Here is a 21168-nt window from a genome sequence, read left to right as displayed (position 1 = left end):
ATAAAGCAGCTAAGATTCAGAGAGATCAAGTAACTTGCCCACGGTCGCCCAGCAAATCAATAGTAATGTTCAGATTGAACCTAAGCAGGATGATTCCAGAGCTTGCAGTCAACAGCCGTGTTTTGTTTCTTTTCAGGTTAAGTGGGTTTCCCAGAGCATCCTGACACACAGAACAAACAAAAGGATGGGTGGCCCGGGACCTGGAAATGGTTCAGGGTTTCTGAGCATCAGGCACTGGGATCAATCCAAAATCAAAGTTTAAACAACAGTTACCTTCACCCCCAAACTGTCTCATTGTCTGACTGCTGAGTTTGGATCAGCGCTGTAGAGGATGTTGCTCTGCGGTGTGATACTAACGTTTAAAAGTCACTATGCCAGTATTAACAGACCAACATGGGGGCGGGGGATCTTTCTCTAAAATACGAAGTAAGGAGTGTAGAAAAGAGCTTGGTTGCATTTCTAGAGAGCAAACCCCAGAAAACCCAGCGACTTAGTAATTCTAAGAGATATCTACAAAGTGTGCTTTGGTTACAAGAATGAACTGGGTGCCTCTGAAGAGCTGCCTCTGTTCTCTGCTTGGATTTGCACTTGCTGCAAACTTCCCTGTAAGGTTTATCCGGTGGAGTGAGCCTGTTGGAGGAAAGACGATGGGCCCTGGCTTTTTTTTTTTTAAAGTTAAAAGGTGAAACAAATAACCCCTGTCCCCATCCATCCTTAGAATTACACTTTCCAGCAAAGTCCTTTTCGTGGTAGATATAATCCTAATTAAAAATAAATTGCATGCTGTATAGAACTTTTAATGGAAAAGATAATCCTATTACGTATGAGAATATATCCTGATTTTCTTTCCCGCTAAACTGTGGGAGATATCGGATCAGGCTGAGCCCCCCTATTGTTGCTGCTTCGAAAACTTTCCTGGAGCCCTAATCCGTCACGTGACGCCCGTGTCAATCTCGGGGTCTGCACGCGAGTTTCACAATGCGGGCATTAGGCTCGGTAACAGAAACCCAGCTTTGCGGAGCCCGCAACATTTGCATGCCGAGGAAACGCGGCCCATTGTGGGGCCCTGTTTGTTCTCAGGATTGCGAGACAGTTGCCGGCGAAGTTGCTAAAACCCCAAGAAAGGGGCTCCTTTGAGCCAACCCGGGCCTTTGGTATGATAACAAGTCGATTTGAGCGGCTTTGTGGCGCCCGGATCAGCGCCGGGGGAGGGCGAGCGGCGATCCCTTCCCCCTCCGCCTCCGGCCCCGCCTCCTCGGACAATTGGCTTCCCGAGGGAGTTGTTGTAGGCGCTGGTGCGCTATTTTAAATCGTATTTCCATAATCTGGAGGCTGCAGGCCCGGAGCTCTTTCTGCTCACGTGCCTTCACACCGCTAGGCCGGCTCGGAAAGGCCTCCGCGCGCCAGCCGGGGCAGTTGCTCGCCGCCCTACTCCCTGACTCCCTGCTCTGGGCTCTGCGCTCCGCGCTCCCCGGCGCCGCCGCTGTCGCGGCCACTTGGAGCGGCCGAGGAGCTGGCAGCGGATAAGATGCTTTGGGCTACTAGCCGCGCCAGATCCCTCCTCCCTCCTCTTGGCTTTTGCCTGCTCCCCTCCACCTCCCCCACCGCACCACCTGCATTCCTTTGTTTATTTCAGTCTTGAAAATGAGCATGATGACGTGGACGCGCTTTGAGTAAAAATATTAGGTAGTTCCCATTCTCCCGCCAAGCCAAAAACCCAAATTTCAACAGCGCGCTGCTGGGCTCCAGCGGTCCAGCCCAGAACTAAGAGGCGCGGGGGCGCAGGGGGCGCACTTGCGTCTCCCAGCCACTCGCGGGCGGGCTCTTCGCAAGTGTCTACTCACGGGGGCAGCTGAAAATATCCTTTCTCTGCGACTCCGGCCCCACCGCCCTCTCCATCCTTCCTCCTGCCCTGTTCTGGGCTCGGCAGCGGCAGCACACCGACCTGAACTCTCGCGGTTACACTAGCGGCAGTGCGGAGGCCGCTGTCCGACTGCCGAGCTCGGAATCTGTCCGCGTCCGGGCTGGCCCGGCACGGGGTTGAGCGAGTGCAGGAACCTGGGAGCGCCAAAGGTCACCAGCGCGCCGGGGTGGGAGTATTACGGGCTCGGATGGAAGACGGAAAGTTCTTTCGGCTGCTCATACTCTCCGAGAAATGTCTCTTGGGCGGGAGCAGAAAGAGAGAGCAAGCTATTAAATGGCAGTTGAGAGGGGGGAAAAGTGGAAGAGAAAGCTGGGAATTGGGCGCCCGTAGGGGGCGTCGCCCTTTCCACGTTCCAGCGCGTCCTCTGTGCCTGGCCTCTTTACTTTGAGCATTACCAGGCCCACGAGGTGGAGGAGGCAGGGAAGGGAACCGAGAGGCAAGATCGCTCTGAGGAAGCCCCCAACTATCCGCAGTCTAGCGCATCCCGCCTCCCCAGTCTCATAAGAGCTCTTATGATGTTTGGGCTGCATTTTTTGCCCTCTAGCAACTCCAGAGCTCCTCTGTCATCCTTCTCCACCCTCACTGCCCACCCAGCTCCCTGCTTGGTCTCCCTACTCTGGGAGGACTTCTGTAACTCTTCTGAAAAGACCCCAGACACATGCCCTCGGGTTTGAGGGAAAGGAAAACACAGATAGGGTGTTGACAGTAGAACTATAATCAGGATTCAGAAGAACATTTGCTAAATGCAGTCTGCTTATCAAATCCATCGCCTTAAAAAAAAAAAACTCCCTGTGGGTGACATTTTTTTTACCTCTCCTCATTCGTGTGTATTTGCATAGCCTGCTCAATAAATCTCTTCAATTACAATCAGTAAGAATCTGTCTTGCTCGGGTTTGGAGACCCATCTCCCTGGTCTTCAAGGATACTAGAGGGAGGGAGGAATACCTGTGCGGGCAGCGCAACGCCTGACCAGCCGGGAGACCCGCCCAGCCCAGAGCTGGCAATGCCGAAGCTCCACACTTTAGTAGGCAAGGCAGATGGTTAAGTTCCCCCAGGTTCGTGCCAGGTTTCAACGTCATGCTGTGATTTTGTTCTTCTGGAACGGGATGAGTATTGCTTCCCAGAGCGGCCCTATTAGAACAGAAAGAAAATCCTCTAAATAGGCGGAACAAGGCATCAGGAGGGAAAGTTCTCTAAATGCACTTTAATACGAGCCGCGTATTGTGTGGAATTCAGCGCCCATCACCGTTTAGCCAGAGAGCTATGGTAGTGATTGGGGATGAATAGAGGAACATAATGGATACATGTGGCGTTTGCTCATTATATTCAAGTTAGCCCAACTCCGCTGTGGAAACTGTTCAACTTTCTCTCCCCTTAGCTTGTCACAGTTAAATAATACAGACATTGGGGCCTCCAATGGGATCGCCTGCCACGCCATTCTATTTCCACTACTAACGAGGGCTTCATAAGCCTTTGATACAGTCTGATCTTTGAAACCTTTCCAAATCTCCTCAAGCTTATGCTAAATCCTATTTGGAACTTTTTTCCCCCTTGTCTGCTAGCGCCTAGGGCTTAAGAAAGCCATTTGGACAATGACATATATACTAACACGTCGCAGAGCTCTTTTCTGAAAGGGAAGTGGCAGCTCTGATCACCGGGGCTCACACGAGCAAAACACAACTGCGTACACAAATTTGAATAAAATCAATTTTCCCTTATCCTTCGGGCTCCTAAATCGAGAGGCTATTGCCGAGCGCCGTGGGAAGCTGGGAAAGAACGCGAACTGAGCCTCACCCGGCAGAGCAAGTCTGTGCAGAGGGGGCCGCGAGCGGTTTCAAAGCCTCCGAAGTGCAAAACGCAGAGAGTGAGCGCGGGGTCCCGAGCCACTGGGGCGAAATCCCAAATGATGGCTGTCAGTTCAAGCAGCCAGCACAGGAGGGGCACAATTAACAAAACCGTCCGCTCCTTTAACGCCCGGCGACCCGTGCCAACTCCTCTACAGGCAGAGCGCTGACAGGAAAGAAAAAAAGCAAAAGGAGTTAAAGAAACAAAGGAAAGATTCCCTAATTTTCATTTCTTGTTTTCCCCTCTAAGCCTTTCCACACTAAAGGGATTGTCGGAGGCTGGCGTAGGAGCTGCGCGAGGGCCAGGCCGCCATTGGCTGCCCGGTTCGGATGATTTGCATATCGGCTGCTATAAGAGCGGAGGCGGCGCTCGGCGCCGCAGCTCCAGCGAGAAAAGGCGAGGGAGAGGTGTGGGCTGTGGGCGGCATCCACGCGTCCTCAGAGCCCGCCGGCACCTCCAAGCTGCAGCCTGCAGACTTCTCCCGCACACGCCTCGCAAAAAGCGTGCTCTGGGGACCCTGGGACTCACGCCCAGACCTGCAAACCAGAGAGGAATCGCTCCCTCAGCCTTTTGGAATAGCGCTCGGGGCTGGCGGCATGAGTCCAGCGAGGCGCGGGGGAATCCCCTGCCTTTTCCCCCTGCAGCTCTTCAGCCTTTGCTGGGTGCTCTCCGTGGCCCAGAGCAAGACAGTGCGATACAGCACCTTCGAGGAGGATGCCCCCGGAACGGTCATCGGGACCCTGGCTGAAGACCTGCATATGAAAGTGTCCGGAGACACAAGCTTCCGCCTGATGAAGCAGTTCAACAGCTCGCTGATCCGAGTGCGCGAGGGCGACGGGCAGCTGACCGTCGGAGACGCGGGCCTGGACCGCGAGCGGCTGTGCGGCCAGGCCCCGCAGTGCGTGCTGGCCTTCGACGTGGTCAGCTTCTCGCAGGAGCAGTTCCGGCTGGTGCACGTTGAAGTGGAGGTGAGGGACGTCAATGACCACGCGCCGCGCTTTCCCCGGGCCCAGATCCCCGTGGAGGTGTCCGAAGGCGCGGCCGTGGGCACGCGCATACCCTTAGAGGTGCCGGTGGACGAGGACGTGGGCGCCAATGGGCTGCAGAGCGTGCGCCTGGCCGAGCCGCACAGCCCCTTCCGCGTGGAGCTGCAGACGCGCGCGGACGGTGCCCAGTGCGCCGACCTGGTGCTGCTGCAGGAGCTGGACCGCGAGAGCCAGGCCGCCTACAACCTGGAGTTGGTAGCCCAGGACGGAGGCCGCCCGCCGCGCTCCGCCACGGCCGCCCTCAGTGTGCGCGTGCTGGACGCGAACGACCACAGCCCGGCCTTCCCGCAGGGCGCCGTGGCCGAGGTGGAGCTGGCGGAGGACGCGCCCGTGGGCTCGCTACTGCTCGACCTGGACGCGGCGGACCCCGACGAGGGCCCCAACGGCGACGTGGTGTTCGCCTTCGGCTCCCGTACCCCGCCCGAGGCGCGCCGCCTCTTCCGCCTCGATCCGCGCTCGGGCCGCCTCACCCTGGCCGGGCCCGTGGACTACGAGCGCCAGGACACTTACGAACTGGACGTGCGGGCGCAGGACCGCGGCCCCGGGCCCCGCGCCGCCACCTGCAAGGTCATCGTGCGCATCCGCGACGTCAATGACAACGCGCCGGACATCGCCATCACCCCGCTGGCCGCCCCGGGCGCGCCTGTCGCCTCGCCCTTCGCCGCCGCCGCCGCTGCTCTCGAGGGTGCGGACGCGACCTCGTCGACCGGGCCCGGGACGCCAGAGGCCGGAGCCATCTCTCTGGTGCCAGAGGGGGCGGCACGCGAGAGCCTGGTGGCGCTGGTCAGCACCTCGGACAGGGACTCGGGAGCCAACGGGCAGGTGCGCTGCGCCCTCTATGGGCACGAGCACTTCCGACTGCAGCCGGCCTACGCGGGCAGCTACCTGGTGGTGACCGCGGGGTCGCTGGACCGCGAGCGCATCGCCGAGTACAACCTGACGCTGGTGGCCGAGGACCGCGGCGCGCCCCCGCTGCGCACCGTACGGCCCTACCTGGTGCGGGTGAGCGACGAGAACGACAACGAGCCGCTCTTCACGCGGCCGGTCTACGAGGTGTCGGTGCGTGAGAATAACCCGCCCGGGGCTTACTTGGCCACGGTGGCCGCCAGGGACCCGGACCTGGGCCGCAACGGCCAGGTCACCTACCGGCTGCTGGAGGCCGAGGTGGGCCGCGCTGGGGGCGCCGTGTCCACCTATGTCTCGGTGGACCCGGCTACCGGGGCCATCTACGCGCTGCGCAGCTTCGACTATGAGACGCTTCGCCAGCTCGACGTGCGCATCCAGGCGAGCGACGGCGGCTCCCCTCAGCTCTCCAGCAGTGCCCTGGTGCAAGTGCGGGTGCTTGACCAGAACGACCACGCACCGGTCCTGGTGCACCCGGCACCGGCCAACGGCTCCCTGGAAGTGGCGGTCCCCGGGCGCACGGCAAGGGACACGGCCGTGGCGCGCGTACAGGCCCGGGACGCAGACGAGGGTGCCAACGGGGAGCTGGCATTCGACCTGCTACAGCAGGAGCCGCGAGAAGCCTTCGCCATCGGCAGCCGAACGGGGGAGATCGTGCTCACCGGTGACCTATCTCAGGAGCCGCCCGGCCGAGTATTCCGGGCGTTGCTGGTCGTATCCGACGGCGGCCGGCCCCCGCTCTCCACCACCGCCGCTGTCAGCTTCGTGGTGACAGCAGGAGGCGGGCGCGGGCTGGTGTCGCCAGCCAGTGCAGCGAACTCGGAGCGCTCTCGCCCTCCCGGCTCTCGGCTCGCGACGTCGGGGCCGGCGCTACAGTGGGACACGCCGCTGATCGTCATCATCGTGCTGGCCGGGAGCTGCACGCTGCTTCTGGCCGCCATCATCGCCATCGCCACCACCTGCAACCGCCGCAAGAAGGAGGTGCGCAAAGGGGGGCCCCGCCGGGAAGAGCGGCCCGGGGCGGCGGGCGGCGGAGCCTCGGCTCCCGGCTCCCCGGAGGACGCCGCCCGGGGAGCCGGGCCCAGGCCCAACATGTTCGACGTGCTCACCTTCCCTGGCAGCGGCAAAGCGCCCTTTGGCAGCCCCGCGGCCGACGCGCCCCCGCCCGCGGTCGCCGCGGCCGAAGTGCCGGGCTCAGAGGGCGGCAGTGCCACCGGGGAAAGCTCCTGTCACTTCGAGGGGCAGCAGCGGCTCCGCGGCGCGCACGCCGAGGTGAGGCCTTCCTTCGGCTGGGCGCCCCGCTCGGTGCTCCGCGGACAGGCTGGGGGAAGGGACTGGAGGGGTCTGGGTATGCGTGCGTGGGAGAGGCCTAACCTGTCGCCCTTGTGTTTTTGTTTCTTGTCCAACCCTCACCCCTGCTTGCTTTCCCCATTCCCTGCTGCAGCCCTACGGCGCCTCCCCTGGTTTCGGAAAGGAGCCGGCGCCCCCTGTGGCTGTCTGGAAAGGACATTCTTTCAACACCATCTCCGGCCGAGAAGCGGAGAAGTTCAGCGGCAAAGACAGCGGCAAAGGGGACAGTGATTTCAACGATAGCGATTCCGACATCAGCGGGGACGCTCTGAAGAAGGATCTCATCAACCACATGCAGAGTGGTGAGGACTCCTCTTTCCTGCCAATTCAGCCTTTCTTCTCTCCCTCCGTTTCTGCAACAGCCTCTCTTCTCAATCTCCATTCCCGGACCCCCTCCCTCTTTCTCACTTTTTTCTGTCCTTGAGTTCTGGATTCCAGCCTGCCTCAAACATGAATTTCAAAATGCCAAGTCGAGGCAGCTCCACCACCTAAAATAAACCAGACTCCCATCCTGTTAGGTTGCTATCTGAGAAGAGAAATTCTGCTTATCAATTTTTTTTTCTTTTTTGCTTCCAGCTAAAGCTGAGCCAACTTCGTATTAAAGTGGCTTTGTAGGAACCAATATTCATTTCAGGTCTGGAATCAGGGCGTTCATCTTCTTACATGCTTTCCTTTTCAGCCGCCCTGACCCTGTCTGACGCTTTGAAGATGGAGGCGCAGTGTGTGTAATCTCAGTAATCATCATGCCCTCTTCCTCTCTCTTTTATGTTAGGACTGTGGGCGTGCACCGCGGAGTGTAAGATCCTGGGCCACTCTGACCGCTGCTGGAGCCCCTCCTGCGCTGGAGGGCCCAGCACACATGCTTCCACTCACCCGCCAGCCCAGATGTCGACCTTCTGTAAGAGCACGTCCCTGCCCCGGGATCCTCTGCGTAGGGACAATTACTACCAGGCCCAGCTGCCCAAGACAGTGGGGCTGCAGAGCGTCTATGAGAAAGTGCTACACAGAGACTATGACAGGACAGTCACTCTGCTCTCCCCTCCTCGTCCAGGGAGGCTCCCAGACTTGCAGGAGATTGGGGTACCCCTCTATGAGTCCTCCCCTGGCAGGTACCTGTCCCCAAAGAAGGAAGACAATGAAAATGTGTAATCCCATGCTGCATGTTGTCACGCATATACAGGTCACTCCAAGAAGCCCCTAAGTTATTGACCGGTTTCAGTGTTGTATATAGAAATATGCAAGATGTGCCTTAAAATGAAGTTGTTGGAAGCTATTTCCAATCACATTGGTACTGTTTGGTATTTGCAAACAAAAATGTAGTTAATGTAATTTTTATGAAATGTGTGCAGTATTTAATTCTTATCATGCTATTGACTTTAATTTCCCTTGTGGCTTGCCATTTTCTTAGTGTTTTTAACCTGTACATGGTGTAATGTAATGTTTGTATATAATGAAATTTTGTTATATTTTTATATAATAAAAGCTAAAGTGGAAGTTATTGCCAAAGGAACTGTCTGTAAGACAAAAAAACAAAACATGTTGGAATTACTTAATGGAAATTTATCTTTCACCCGAAACAACCTAGTGTTAGAGAAGTTTTGCCTTGCCAAGTATAACTTGTATATCTTGAGTCTGTGGTAGATTTCAAGTTCAATGTTATTTAATTACATTTGGTTTTCTGTAAACCATGTCACTTAAAAGCAGAGTAATAAAGGATCTGTCATGTGTTTGAAGAATCTGCTAATTGCTTTTTGTGAACTTACCGACAGTCAGGCATTCACAGAAAATCTGAGTACCAGAATTAAACCTTCTTCAAGTGCTAATTATTTGGGCATTATTAACGTTCACAGCAACAGTAAACCTGTGGGATTTCAAGTATTGGAGTCTCATCCAAGTATTAAAAATATTTGTTGCTTTTGTAAAACATATGCATATACATCAGGCACTCTATAAAATTCCTGCCCTCATTTATTTACTCAACAAATATTTATGGCGCATCTACCAAAAAGTGGAGGAAAGCTGAGTCTGGACTGTTCATTCACTAATTAAACAAACATCTGTAAAGCGTTTCCTCACTGCAGTAACTCCTCTAGGGTCTGGGGTTTAAGGTTAAGAAGATATAGTCCCAAGAAGCTCTTACCTTAAATATTAAGGATTTTAATATCAAAAAGAGACTCAAACTTATGGGTGAAAAGACATGATGCTTGAGATGTGTTTTAAAATATTCTAGAAGAAAACATGAGACTATATGAAATGAGGTTGAAAGATATATTGATCATGGTCAATGCTAACATTGGTACGTGTGTGTGTGTGAGTGGAGAAGATTATACCAATCTATTTGTGTGTTTGTGTGTGAAAATGTGCGTAATGGAAGTTTTTTTTGAAAAAAAACACTCAAAAGACCTGTTATAAAATGAAATAAAATTTCATTTTATTTGAAATTAAAATAATAATAATGAGAGCTAACATTTACTGAACAAGTTTTTATATGAGCGGAGCTCCTTACAAAGATATTCTGCATGAATTATCTCATTTATTCTTCAAATAACCCCCATGAGATGGGAACTATCATTATTTCCATTTTACAGATAAGGAAACTGGGACACAGAGAGTTTAGGTAAAATGCCCAAAAGTCACACAGCTGGTAAGTGGCCAGGATGAGATTTAACCCAGATTACTCAAGGCAAGAAAATAAAATAAGCAATGATTTTGTTTTCTTTTTAACTTGAAAGAAACAAAGAGTTAAGTAGAAAAGTCCCAATGTATCGCCTTTACAGACTGATTATTGTTTAGCACTTTATATTTGTGAAGTGCCTGTGTTCCTTTATTACTGATTATGGAGAGCGAAGCTCTGTAATGAATAGAGGAGCCCTCGAAGCTGCCTGTTGAATTCATAATTGAAAACAGTGGTGGCCCCAAGCTGAACAGCAGGGTGGGCACACACGAGTGCTTCGCCACCCATGGCCTGTGCAAAGTTCAGCGGTTTCTGAAGGCAGCTGAGCTGCACATGAGCCTTACGAGCTCAGAGAGCCCAAACAGACTTCAGGTTCTGGAAGAAAATGTTGGATATGGCCAGGTTACCGGACAGCTACAGAACCGTGATGACCAAGCCCCAGTGGAGAGACCCCAGCTAGACCTCCTATTCTAACATCCAAAGCTTTATTCTTGAGCCAATCTCATCAAATGCAAAGCAGAAAAATGAATAATCCCGCAATGGCAGCCTGAAAGCATCCAATCTCTGAAAGTGTTTGCCGGCTCTTGTCCTTCAAAAGTAAAATAATGTCATTGTCATTATTTTATTTTGTGCTGTGTTAACTATTTCATTGTCCCCAAAATTCAGTTATCAAAATCACTATGACTTCACTGTCCTATTCTTCCCTTAGAGAAATGACCATTAAAAGGCCCGATTTTGCTTGGAACTTTAAAAAAAATCAAAACATAATTCAGTCCTTAAAGTCGTTTGTTTAAACAAAAAAAAAAAAGAGGGAAGGGGACTCATCTCAGAGTCAGCCATAGGACCTCTCAGAGAAACAGGAACTATGATGAAAGAAGAACTATGATGAAACTATGAAAGAAGAACTATGATGAAACTATGATGAAAGAAGCTCTCTGCTTTTCTTGAGAAGTGTTGATTCTCAAGCATATTTTTAAGAAAATATATTGCTTTATTAAATTAAATGAGATAATATATATGCAGAATACTTAGGACCACGCCTGGCCTACAGTAATACATTCTATCTTCCTCTTTCCTTGCCTTTCTTTGGAGCCAGTCTCTATCAGTGCAGCCCCACCCACTAAGGAAGATGAAACAGACTCAGGATTTCTGGCCTTGTTCTGACACTGGTTTGCTCTCTTTGCTTCTTTCACTATCACTGTGTAGACCAGGGCCTCATATATAGTCGACACTCTACAAGCAAGTATGGTTAAATGAACATCACAAGCAAACTCACAAGCCTTAGGGGTTTGTGATGGTGCCACAGGTCTGTCTTTGGAGGTGGAGGCCTACAACCCCGGGGCACCTTCGCAGGGAACACTGGGACATGGAAGGCACTTGGGGAAGTGGGAGGTCACCTTGAAAGAGAAAACTAGAGCCAGACTTTAACTATTTCCCTTTTTTATGTCTGGCCCCATTGACCTGGATGTCCTACACTTCTTATAATAAAATATCCATCAAAGAAACCACTTCAGAAAATTAAAATGTAAGTGGTTTCAACATCTATTGAAAAGTGCATTCTGAAACAGCAAAAACAGGATGCATGTCTCCACATACAAATATACATGCACATGGAAAGAAAAAAATATGTATATATATAATCAGGATGAGTTCCATGCTACAATTAGCTAAATATCTGGTTTATCTCACTCAGCAAATATAAGTTTTTATCATCCAAAAATTCCATTTTAGAAAATAAGCATATTCACTTTAGTACTGAATTCAGTAACAACAGATAATTGGAAGTGCTGTAAGTTTTGAAGGCAAACTGAAGCAAAGTAATATAGTACCTGATGGGGCACTGTGCTTTGCAACAACTCAGAAGGGTTTTGAAAATGCTGTCTAGGTTTCAACAGCTATGCAATAACTCAAGAGAGTATTTATCATTCTGTTTCTTCAGGGGAAATAATCTGCAGTGGAATTCACCACCAGGTTCAAAGTCACCTAATAAGAGAAGAGCAGGCAGAAAGAGACAACAGGCTGTTTTAAAAGCCATCACTTAAACCACCAGATTAAATGTGCTCTTGTAGCAAGGACGGAAAACTTCTTCACTCATTATCAGAGTGTGAGATTTGCTCCCTCAAAACTTGCTTAAGAAATTCCAACAAGTCCAAGTGAAGCCTGCATAGTTTAATGGGGAATTAGGAAAATTCCATTTTCCAACCCAATACGACACTTGGCTAGATCACGGACACCTCGGACTTGACATGTCCGAATCAAAATCATCCTCCTTCCCTGGCATCATTACCAAAAAACTACCCCTCTGGCAACTGTTTTAAACTCTGCAGTTTTCAGACCAAACCCCAAATACTAAAGTCATTTTAAGATGCCATCGAATTTCTTCCTTCCACTCACCAAGGTCTGTTGATTCCACTTCCTAAATATTGTTTAATTGTCCTTTCACTCCATCCCCACTGCTGCCCTCTGCATTCACTTCTGCTGTAGTGGATGCTTCTGGTTGCCCTATGACTGTCTCCATCCAGATATCTGCCTCTGCAGCTTGAGACTTGCTGAGAGCTTGGGGGTCCACCAGTGTTGGGGCCACAGAAGCTTGGTCAGCTTGTACACAGGGCAGTCTGGAAACACTGGGGGTTTAAGAACTGTCCCTCAGCCCATTAGGGACAGGCATTGATGGATAAATATCCCAGCTTTCCCATCCCTTGGGAGGAAAACTCTGAGCTGTATTCTACACAGTTCCCCTGAGGGTCTCAAGTGAACTTGAACCCCAGTTGCTCACAGCAGCATCCTACTCAGCCAGACGCCCTTCACTGGCTGTCCCCCTGCCCTGTCTCACTTTCCCCACTCTGTCACTTGTACTTCCTGGGATCTGCTCTGAAATAAACTTCCTGCACCCAAGCCTTTGTTTTAGTAACTGCTTTTAGGGAGACTATCTAAATCAGGATGGATGCATAAGAACAAGAACAAGAATAAGGACACCAGTTTTTAGCGATTACTGCATTTTAGGCACTGCGCCAAGCACTTTACAGTTAATCCTCACAACCTTATGAGGTAAGTACTCATTAAACCATTTTACATATGGGGAAAGCGAGACTTGGAGGGGTATGGTAACTTGTCATAGATCACACAAGCTCCTATTAGGAGGAGCTTGGATTTTAAAAAGATCTTTCTGATACAGAATAAGACATCCTGCCTTATATGAACTCTCATTGTTTCTTTCCTGGGTTCCAGCATGAGTCTCCTATCTGCTCTCCCTGGATTCACTACCTGTTTCCCTTCACTCCATCCTCCACGCTGCTGCCATAAAGACCTTTTCTAAAATCTGATTTTGTCACTCATCTGATTAATACCCTCATGACTTTCCATCACCTCTAGGATAAAGTCTGCAGGGCTGTCCATGGCATCTCAGGCCCTCAGTCCTCTGGTCCCTTCCTCCTTCCCCAGACTGGGTACTGGTCCCCCTGCTCCCCAGCATCCACCTGGAACTTCAGCCAGAAGGATCTACTTGTGTTTCACCTTTCCTTCCTGGTCCATTTGCCTAGGATGACATTCTAGTTCCTCTTCTCTTCTCCCCACTCCATCCTTTCTCTTTTCTGGCTCTTTTTCTTATCCATCAAAATTATTCAAGGATCACGTCAGCCCCTCTCCCAGCTACCAGCCAGACAAGGCACAGTGACTTGTGTGCTTCCTCAGCACTTCCTCAGCACGTAGCCTTACCTACCTATCTCCCCACTCCTGGCCCATGAAATCAAAGTTTGTCTGTGTCTTTCATCTCTCCATCCCCAGCACCTGGATCACTGGCTGGTCCCTAAGAAAGATTCAATAAAGGCACTTACTGAATGGAATGATTCACTGAGCCAAGCACAAAAGGTCATGATTACACACCACAACCAAGAGACTCTGCATCTACAAGTCAACAGACTTCCCTCCAGGGGGACTGTGCTAAATCTGCCTCCAGAATCAGCATCAGAGGTGACCGAGAGATTCAGCGTCTTATCTACCCAGCTTAGTGCTTAGAGGATTCAGAAGCTGCACAAGCCCTGACCATATAAGTCACCGTAATTATTGAAGGAGAGGCCCTCCCCATCTCCTAGTTTCAGCGCAGCAGCATCTCTTCAGACCCAACTCAAGAGATTCCCAGAAGTTGGTACCTGAAGCCACATGGCTCAAATAATCCAGATAATTGTCAAATCTCCACTTTGTTCCAGGCAAACATAGCAAACAGCGAAGTTTGATGAAGGCATCAAATCGCTTATTATGCTAAATGTTAGATATTAATCTCTTATTTTATTGAGCCTGTCTAGTTTGCCAAATTTTCTCCCTATCAATTCTAGGAAAGTAGCTGTTTCCTAGGGGTGAGGATTTGTTCCAAATGAATGTCACTAGATCATCAGAAGGGCTGAGCTGTTGGTGGCGGTAGATACCTGGCTGGGAATGGAATCTCAATTTTATTCAGCAACTGACTTTCTGTCATCACTTAACCTCCTTGTGATCCATTCTGCTTATCTGCCAAAAGCCCTTCATCAGCAGCCTCACCGGAGTGCGAGAACAAACTCATGAAGTACAGCAAGAAGGCTAAGCGCTGGGTCAGCCATCTTCCTGCGTTAAAGAAATTCAGTGTCACCACTCTGTCCTTGGACCACTCTGTCCCTGGCTTTCCTCCCTATGCTTGTGGTGGAACATCTCCCAGGCTATGTTTACACCCAAAAGCTAGTAAAAATCACATTCTACTAATTATCTAGATATTTTTAGGTACCCATATGGGACTCTTAATTCTTCATAAATCCTTCAATTCTTCCTTTTACTTGGGTGATTGTCTTAACTCACTTGGGTGGTTAAGTTTCTGAGCAACACAGCCTGAGTCAGGGATTCTTTTATTTTTTTAATTTCATTTAATTTAATTTTTTATACAGCAGGTTTTTATTAGTTATCTATTTTATACATATTGGTGTATATATGTTAATCCCAATCTCCCAATTCATACCACCACCACCACCACCCGCCCCCCACCCCTGGCTTTCCCCCCTTGGTGTCCATACGTTTGTTCTCTACATCTGTGTCACAATTTCTGCCTTGAAAACTGGTTCATCTGTACAATTTTTCTAGATTCCACATATATGTGTTAATATACAATACTTATTTTTCTCTTTCTGACTTACTTCACTCTGTATGACAGTCTCTAGGTCCATCCACATCTCTACAAATGACCCAGTTTTGTTCCTTTTTATGGCTGAGTAATATTCCAATGTATATATGTGCCACATCTTCTTTATCCATTCATCTGTTGATGGGCATTTAGGTTGCTTCCATGACCTGGCTATTGTAAACAGTGCTGCAATGAACATTGGGGTGCATGTTCTTTTTTTGGATTATGGTTTTCTCTGGGTATATGCCCAGTATATATGCTGGGTCATATGGTAATTCTATTTTTAGTTTTTTAAGGAACCTCCATACTGTTCTCCATAGTGGCTGTATCAATTTACATTCCCACCAACGGTGCAAGAGGGTTCCTTTTTCTCCACACCCTCTCCAGAATTTGTTTTTTGTAGATTTTCTGATGATGCCCATTCTAATCGGTGTGAGGTGATACCTCTTTGTAGTTTTGATTTCCATTTCTCTAATAATTAGTGATGTTGAGCAGCTTTTCATGTGCCTCTTGGCCATCTGTATGTCTATTTAGGTCTTCTGCTCATTTTTTGATTGGGTTGTTTGGTCTTTTAATATTGAGCTGCATGAGTTGTTTTTATATTTTGAAGACTAATCCTTTGTCCATTGATTCATTTGCAAATATTTTCTTCCACTCTGAGAGCTGTCTTTTTGTCTTGTTTGTAGTTTCCTTTGCTGTGTAAAAGCTTTTAAGTTTCATGAGGTCCCATTTGTTTATTTTTGGTTTTATTTCCATTACTCTAGAAGGTGGGTCAAAAATGATCTTGCTGTGATTTATGTGAAAGAGTGTTCTGCCTATGTTTTCCTCTAAGAGTTTTATAGTGTCTGGTCTTACATTTAGGTCTTTAATCCATTTCGAGTTTATTTTTGTGTATGGTGTTAGGTAGTATTCTAATGTGATTCTGTTACATGTAGCTGCCCAGTTTTCCCAGCACCACTTATTGAAGAGACTGTCTTTTCTCCATTGTATATTCTTGCCTCCTTTGTCATAGATTAGTTGACTATAGGTGCGTGGGTTTATCTCTGGGCTTTCTATCCTCTTGCATTGATCTATATTTCTGTTTTTGTGCCAGTACCATACTGTCTTGATTACTGTAGTTTTGTAGTATAGTCTGAAGTCAGGGAGCCTGATTCCTCCAGCTCTGATTTTTTTTCCCTCAAGATTGCTTTGGCTATTTTGGGTCTTTTGTGTCTCCATACAAATTTTAAGATATTTTGTTCTAGTTCTGCAAAAAATGCCATTGGTAATTTGATAGGGATTGCACTGAATCTGTATATTGCTTTGGGTAGTATAGTCATTTTCACAATATTGATTCTTCCACTCCAAGAACGTGGTATATCTCTCCATCTGTTTGTGTCATCTTTGATTTCTTTTATCAGTGTCTTTTGAAGATCATTTATTGAGAAATTGCTCTCAGAAGAGGAGAGAAGGCAGCTGGAGACCGCAGGGAATGAAAGCTCAACACAGTCATGGTCTCAGTTTCAGTCTGGTCCCACCTGAGCTTTGGAGCACAAAGTGGTTCTCTCTGGAGGCAATGGGCCAGGCTTTCCTACCCTATGTCAGTCATTGGTTTCTGGATAAGAAAGGGGGTACATTGCATCACCTCCCGTGGCAAGGAGGCTCCTGGTAGGCTGAGGGCAATTCTCGTAAGAAGGGACCCATCACAAGTCTTTGGCAGCCAGTATGGTAGCTAGGAATGAGTGCACAGTCTATATGGGTGCATTTGGGCGAGGCACCAATAGTATCCCCTCTATTTGTTGATTTCAAATCAGAACCACCTGGAGGGTTTGTTAAAGCAGAGCGCTGGGCTGCAGCCCAGAAGTATCTGACACAACAGGATTGGGGTGAGGTCCTATAGTTTGCATTTCTAACATATTCCCTTTTCTAATAAGTTCTAATGCCACTGGCCCAAGGACCACACTGCAGAACCACTGCACTATAGAAACTATGCAGTGTTGAGCCAAGACATACCTTCTGACCTGCTGTAACTGTCAGGTTTCACCCGGGAGAATTTCAGCTCTAGAATATAATTGTCAACCAGCGTCTGCAGAACGTTGTCACAAACACAAAAAGCAGGCATACAACCCCTTTAGAGAGAAGGTAAAATGGTGAGTGTGGAGGTTAAAGCTAAAAAGGCAAGGCCATGTCTCATCTACCAAGCCATCATCAACACCATGTTCCCTGCCTCCATCCTCCCACCCGCCCCCCTCGCAGCACACAGGTGGGAAGGTGAGGGGTGAGGCAAAAGGGGACATGAAGAAGTCAGCTGATAGCAGTTCAAGGCTGCTCACAGGTGGTTAGGCTTTCTTTGGAGCACTGAGTGACACACCTCATCAGGGACCCAGACCAATGGGCATATCCAAAGAGGATGGTTTAAGAGATAAGGAGACTCATTGCAATAATGCTTCATGAAGGAAATTTGGTAAACAATCTATAATGATGCAAGATACGCAAAACTAAGAAGGGCTACTTCAAGAAGCAGTAAATCCCTGTCACTGGAAACTTTCATGCAAGGACGTGACAATCAGCTGATGGAATGAGCAGGTAGGGGATCTGATTTGGGGATTAGATGAGGTAACCTTTAAGCGTCCTTCTAAGCCTATTTGTTATTAGTTTATGCAAATTCCTCGATATGCCCTTTCTCCCACTCTCCAGATGTTCTTAACATTCTCTCCTGCTCTACCTGATCCTCAAATGATAGACAGTTGAGCACGCTAGCTTTTATTCCAGTTGGCTTATAAGAGCCCCTACATTCCTTCCCATTTTCTGAGAAGAGCCACAGTAATTCCTATTTTCCTGGTTGGAAACTTAGCTGATCTGGGAGACTAGCTCTGTTATTTTCTCCTTGTATGGTATAAAGCCCAAGGCTTGTCCCTGTGAAGTTGCCTTTAACTTGTTGTAAGGTATTTTCTAAGCCATTTTCTAAAATACGCTGCTCACACTGACAGCCCCCTGAGAGCAGATCATGATGAGTGGCTCCATCTTACAGGGAGGGAAACTGAGCAAAGGATCATCAGAAGCAGGTGTCTTCCCAGCCTTTTCCTTAGCCCTACCACCTTACCACTCTCCTTATTGCCTATTAAATGGGGATATTTTTTCAGGAAAAGTCTCCAGGTTTATGTTGATTTTAAATCATTTAAGGATTGAGTCCCTGGGGTTGTGTTTTGGCCGACCTCCTGCATTTGCTCATCCCAGACCCATGTTCTAGAATTCAAAGGCGCGGTGATTCATTTCTGCTTTTCAGCCTCACTAATCAGAGAAGCGTATTGCTCTTGCCATACGCTGAGTGATATAACGGAAATTTCTAGGTTGAGGGCATTAGATTCAGATGCAGCACACATAAAAAATTGTCAGGCAATCTGATTTACTGTAGCTGGAGAGATTGGGAAGAAAAAAAGAGCAAGACTGGATTGTTTGTGCTCTTTCTTACTCCTGACTATAGACCCAAACAACTGCCAATTTGCTTGACCAAGTCATCTGTGTGGGCATTGCTAGGGTCCCGTAACTCCAGCCGGACAAGAAGGACTGAACAGGCCTGGGCAGTCCACAGACAACCAGTTTATAAGGAGCATCAAAATCCCCATGAAATGAAACTAGATCTGGAAAATTATAGTTTCCAGAACCCCTCTCAAAAAGAGTCATCATGGGACTGCCCTGGTGGCTCAGTGGTTAAGAATCCGCCTGCCAATGCGGCAGACACAGGTTCAAGCCCTGGTCCAGGAAGATCCCACATGTCCCAGAGCAACAAAGCCCATGTGCCAGAAGTACTGAGCATGAGCTCTAGAGCCCGTGAGCCACAACTATTGAGCCCGCGTGCCACAACTACTGAAGACCACACACCTAGAGCCTGTGTTCCACAACAAGAGAAGCCACTGCAATGAGAAGCCCACACACAGCAACGAAGACCCAATGCAGCCAAAAATAGATAAGTAAAAATTTTATATTTAAAAAAACATATTTACATTAGATTAGTAGTATTTTTTTAAAAAAAGGAGTCAGCGTGTGGTTGGCATATTGGAATGGGGGGTCTTGGGGTGGGATGGGGGGAGATCAGCTGCAAAACTGCCTTCTAAGGAGAATTTATGCATTAACTGTGTTGCTTTTTGTTTGCTGAATGGGGCAGGCAAGGTTGGGGAGAGATGAACTGCTGGGAGGAGGAGAGGTAATTGTCCTTCCCTGGCCTTTCCTCACTGCCATCCTTCAAAATAAATGTGAAATGAATATTTAAAGGATATAGGCTTAGGGGGACTTAAATCTTGTTTGTAGTGTTTTATTTCTTTTATTTAAATAGACCTACAATGAATATGGCAAAGGATTAACATTTGTCAATTCTGGTTGGTAAGGCACATGCGTGTTTGTTTTTTTTATTCTTTCAACTACAACAAAAAAAGTATGACTTTGAAGAATCACTCCATTTATTAGCTTGAGCAGGGCTTCTGTGTGTCTTTATCCCACAATATTACCATTGCCACCATCCCCAACCTGTACTTCTTATCCTCAACTGAATACTGCTCTGGGCAGGATAAAGATCAACATATGAGTGGTGACTATAGTCACAGACCTAAAGATATGAGCATATGGATTCCCTGGTCAGAGAGAAGCACATGAGGGTCAGAGATGCATGGATAATGCCTCTAGCAGCCCATCTCTCCTCCATGGACCAACTCAGAGTCAGCGACATCACTCACAGCCAGCCGTATGGAGAGGAGAGGACCACCCTTACAGGGCAGTGTTCATGCTACAATGGGCTTGGGACTAGGCCAGGATCTGTGGGGCCACTAAGAGCTCTGACAACATAGGATAGGCCATCTTCCCAAGACTGGATGTAGACACTTCCTTATGAATGATAGCTTTACAATATCCACACCCCTGCGAGTAAGCTTGGTCTCGTTTTATTTTGAAGAACCCCACCCGTTCAAATACAAAACATGTAGGGAAGAGATCTAGGGGTCCCCTAGAATCTTTTAGAAGGTCTACAAGAGAAAAACTATTTTCATAATAATACTAAGATGTTACCTGCCTTTTTTTTTCACTGTGTTGACATTTCCTCTGACAACGCAAAAGAAAAGCTAGATGAAACTACGGTTGCCTTAGCATGAATCAAGGCAGGGGTGCCAAACCACTAACCATTGTATTCCTTGCACTTGCAGAAAGAATGTCCTCAAGAATGACCTTCATGAAGCAGTAATAATTATTAATTTTATTAAACCTCAACCGTATATAGTATGTATTTTTTTAATATGTTATGCGACAAAATGGGAAGTACATACAGAACATCTGTGTTTAGACAGAAGTACAATGGTTGTCTCAAGGAAAAGCACTGATGTGAATGAGCTGCAGGCTGAACCAGCTCTTTTTTCATGGAACACCATTTCAACTGGAAGGAATGACTGGCAGACAAACTATGGTTATTTGGGCTTGGGTATGAACAAAGTGAGTCTACCACTTTGAGGGAGACAACAGATAGTGCTTGTTCCAATAATAAAATTTAAACTTTCAAGGGAAAATTAGAATTTTGGAAAACCTGTGAGCTTAACAGCTCTCCAGTACTTAAAGACTTTTTAAATGAGATTGGTTGTGATATTAACAAATGTGAATGTTCCAAATTTAGGTGATCTGTGTAACTCAGTGACATTTTTCATGTGATCAATGCATGATGTTAAAAAGGCATGCATGGGGCTTCCCTGGTGGCGCAGTGGTTGAGAGTCAGCCTGCTAATGCAGGGGACACGGGTTCGAGCCCTGGTCTGGGAGGATCCCACATGCTGTGGAGCAACTAGGCCCGTGAGCCACAACTACTGAGCCTGCACATCTGGAGGCTGTGTTCCGCAACAAGAGAGGCCACGACAGTGAGAGGCCCGCGCACCGCGATGAAGAGTGGCCCCCGCTTGCCACAACTAGAGAAAGCCCTTGCACAGAAATGAAGACCCAACACAGCAAAAATAAATAAATAAATTACTAAACTCCTACCCCCACCATCTTAAAAAAAAAAAAAAAAGGCATGCATGGGTAAATGATTCATTCATTCAAAGTGCAAGACAAACCAATGAATTTTAATGTAATAACAGATAATGAAAATTTCATTGGTATGGTTTCAGAATCCAGATTGCAACAAGCCTTTAGGAAACTATCACTTGTAGAATTTTGGTATAGTAGCAAAGAGGACCACTACTATAAAAAAAGGCTAGTAAAATACTCTTTCCTTTTTCAGCTACTTATCTGTGTGATGACAGATTTTCTTCATATATTGAATACTTGAACCA

The 21168-nt window shown here is 48.2% G+C and overlaps 1 protein-coding gene across 1 annotated transcript; it reads left to right on the top strand.

Annotated features, from left to right (window-relative positions):
* Window positions 1-4170: 4170 nt before the first annotated feature.
* Window positions 4171-8786, top strand: LOC132508626 (protocadherin-8). Its single transcript, XM_060128945.1, has 3 exons — window positions 4171-6990; window positions 7163-7370; window positions 7841-8786. The coding sequence occupies exons 1-3, from the start codon at window positions 4366-4368 to the stop codon at window positions 8215-8217; spliced, it is 3210 nt and encodes a 1069-aa protein (XP_059984928.1). The 5' UTR covers window positions 4171-4365; the 3' UTR covers window positions 8218-8786.
* Window positions 8787-21168: the final 12382 nt, after the last annotated feature.

Source organism: Lagenorhynchus albirostris, chromosome 18, assembly GCF_949774975.1.
Source record: "Lagenorhynchus albirostris chromosome 18, mLagAlb1.1, whole genome shotgun sequence".
NCBI lineage: Eukaryota > Metazoa > Chordata > Mammalia > Artiodactyla > Delphinidae > Lagenorhynchus > Lagenorhynchus albirostris.
Note: the sequence above shows the minus strand (reverse complement) of the source record. Positions and strands in the feature narration are given on the sequence as shown.